General features: G+C 46.7%; 1 protein-coding gene across 1 annotated transcript; it reads left to right on the top strand.

The window, feature by feature from the left end:
- Window positions 1-267: 267 nt before the first annotated feature.
- On the top strand, window positions 268-861 carry EDB91DRAFT_1063898 (uncharacterized protein; the record flags this gene model as incomplete). The annotated part of the gene is made up of 2 exons (XM_041314640.1): window positions 268-636; window positions 691-861. Coding segments are annotated over 2 exons (540 nt in total), but the record flags the coding sequence as incomplete, so codon positions are not given.
- Between the last annotated feature and the right edge of the window lie 660 nt (window positions 862-1,521).

Genomic DNA, 1,521 nt, shown 5'->3' on the forward strand with positions numbered 1-1,521 from the left:
TCATGACCCCCTGGGCTGATGATCGGCTGACGTCAATGTGGAGCGGCAGCATGGGAAGTGGGTCGGAGAGGATCAGAAAGATAGGGGATACTAGCTCAGTAGCGATTGGCTTCCTACAACGTACTCGGCTAAGAGTGCAGCGCAAGAGCTGAAGCCAAGCCCTGACCCCTTCCGCTTCTCCATCCGAGCATGGTCTCTAACAGGTATGTACATAGATACCTCACATTCCTTACATCAACTGACTCTTCTGTGTTTTAAACTTAGTGTTGGGATGGTATCTCATTCTACAGTATTACCTTGAAGTCCATGGGGATCCATTTGCAAATTGGACACACTTCTGGTGTTTGTTGTGACAGCCCACTCTCTGCTTTTAACAATGACTTCATTATCATCAACTACAATGGTATCTATAAAGTGGGGTTAGATTTCTGTGGGTGTGCATCTGCCCAGCCACACATTATTCAACTACTACGTGTTCACCTCTTTCCTGCCATAACAATTGATCCAAAAATAGCTGTGATGTTTCAGGCACTGGAATACTTTCAGATGTTGTCTTTCAAGTCCAAAGTTTCCATGTTTGAATTTTACAAAATGGCTGCCCATTTGATGGACAATACAGGAATTCATGTACCAAAGGTATGTGCTAATTCTAGTTCTAATTCTATTTCAATTCATCATATTACAATCTAGCATTGTTATGAGGCTATGTTGTGCATGATGCAAGAGTGGCACTTCATCAAGCAGATGCAATGTGCTGGTCAAGGTCATTACCCTGAAGGCATCGTACCAACTGAACCAGGTGCATGTGCTGTTTTGTGTCCTGCATGTCCACATGCCGGCAAAAACCTGCCAGATAGATAGGAAAATGCACCATCTGAAATACAGTATGCACAATGATGTCTTTTCCCCTGGACTTTGCTCTCACACAGATCCAGATTTTTATATGCCTTATTTCTTGGCATTGATGCCAATTTTTGTCTGGCTCACCGTTGTGGGTACAACAAGTGCAGCAGCGAGAAATTGATCTACTACAAAGTTGGGTCTTTGCTGCCTGCTGCCTCACTTGAGAACAAGCACATTCAACCCTAATGTTAAGACCGTGCTCAGGGGTAAGATGGAGTCTGAGGGGCTTGGCTTCAGCTCATATGCTGTGCCCCTTACTCGAGTATGTGCCCCTAATTTCTGATCGTAGTCCGACTCGAGTTCTACAAGCTCCAACAGGACGTCAGAGCAGAGGTCCTCCGAAGGAGGACTGATGGACTACTAGATAAGCGCAGGAACATCAGGTGGAGATTGGTCTGCCCTACAGGGGAGAGTCGGAGGGCTACTGCAGTCGGAGCTAACAGCAGAAACAGAGCGGAGGAGACTGCTTGGATGAAGTCTGACACAGGATGGAAATACAGAGGAGAGAGGTACAAGAGTATTAGCCACATGTCCGACATGCAGGAAAGGCGGCAGAGGCGCAGGAAGTCAGATGAGCAGAGAAGGTGGCCGACCTAGGGAGTCAATCCCCTAGGCCAG

This window comes from Suillus paluster (genome assembly GCF_016628075.1).
Source record: "Suillus paluster strain FC165 chromosome Unknown EDB91scaffold_167, whole genome shotgun sequence".
In the NCBI taxonomy this organism is placed as follows: domain Eukaryota; kingdom Fungi; phylum Basidiomycota; class Agaricomycetes; order Boletales; family Suillaceae; genus Suillus; species Suillus paluster.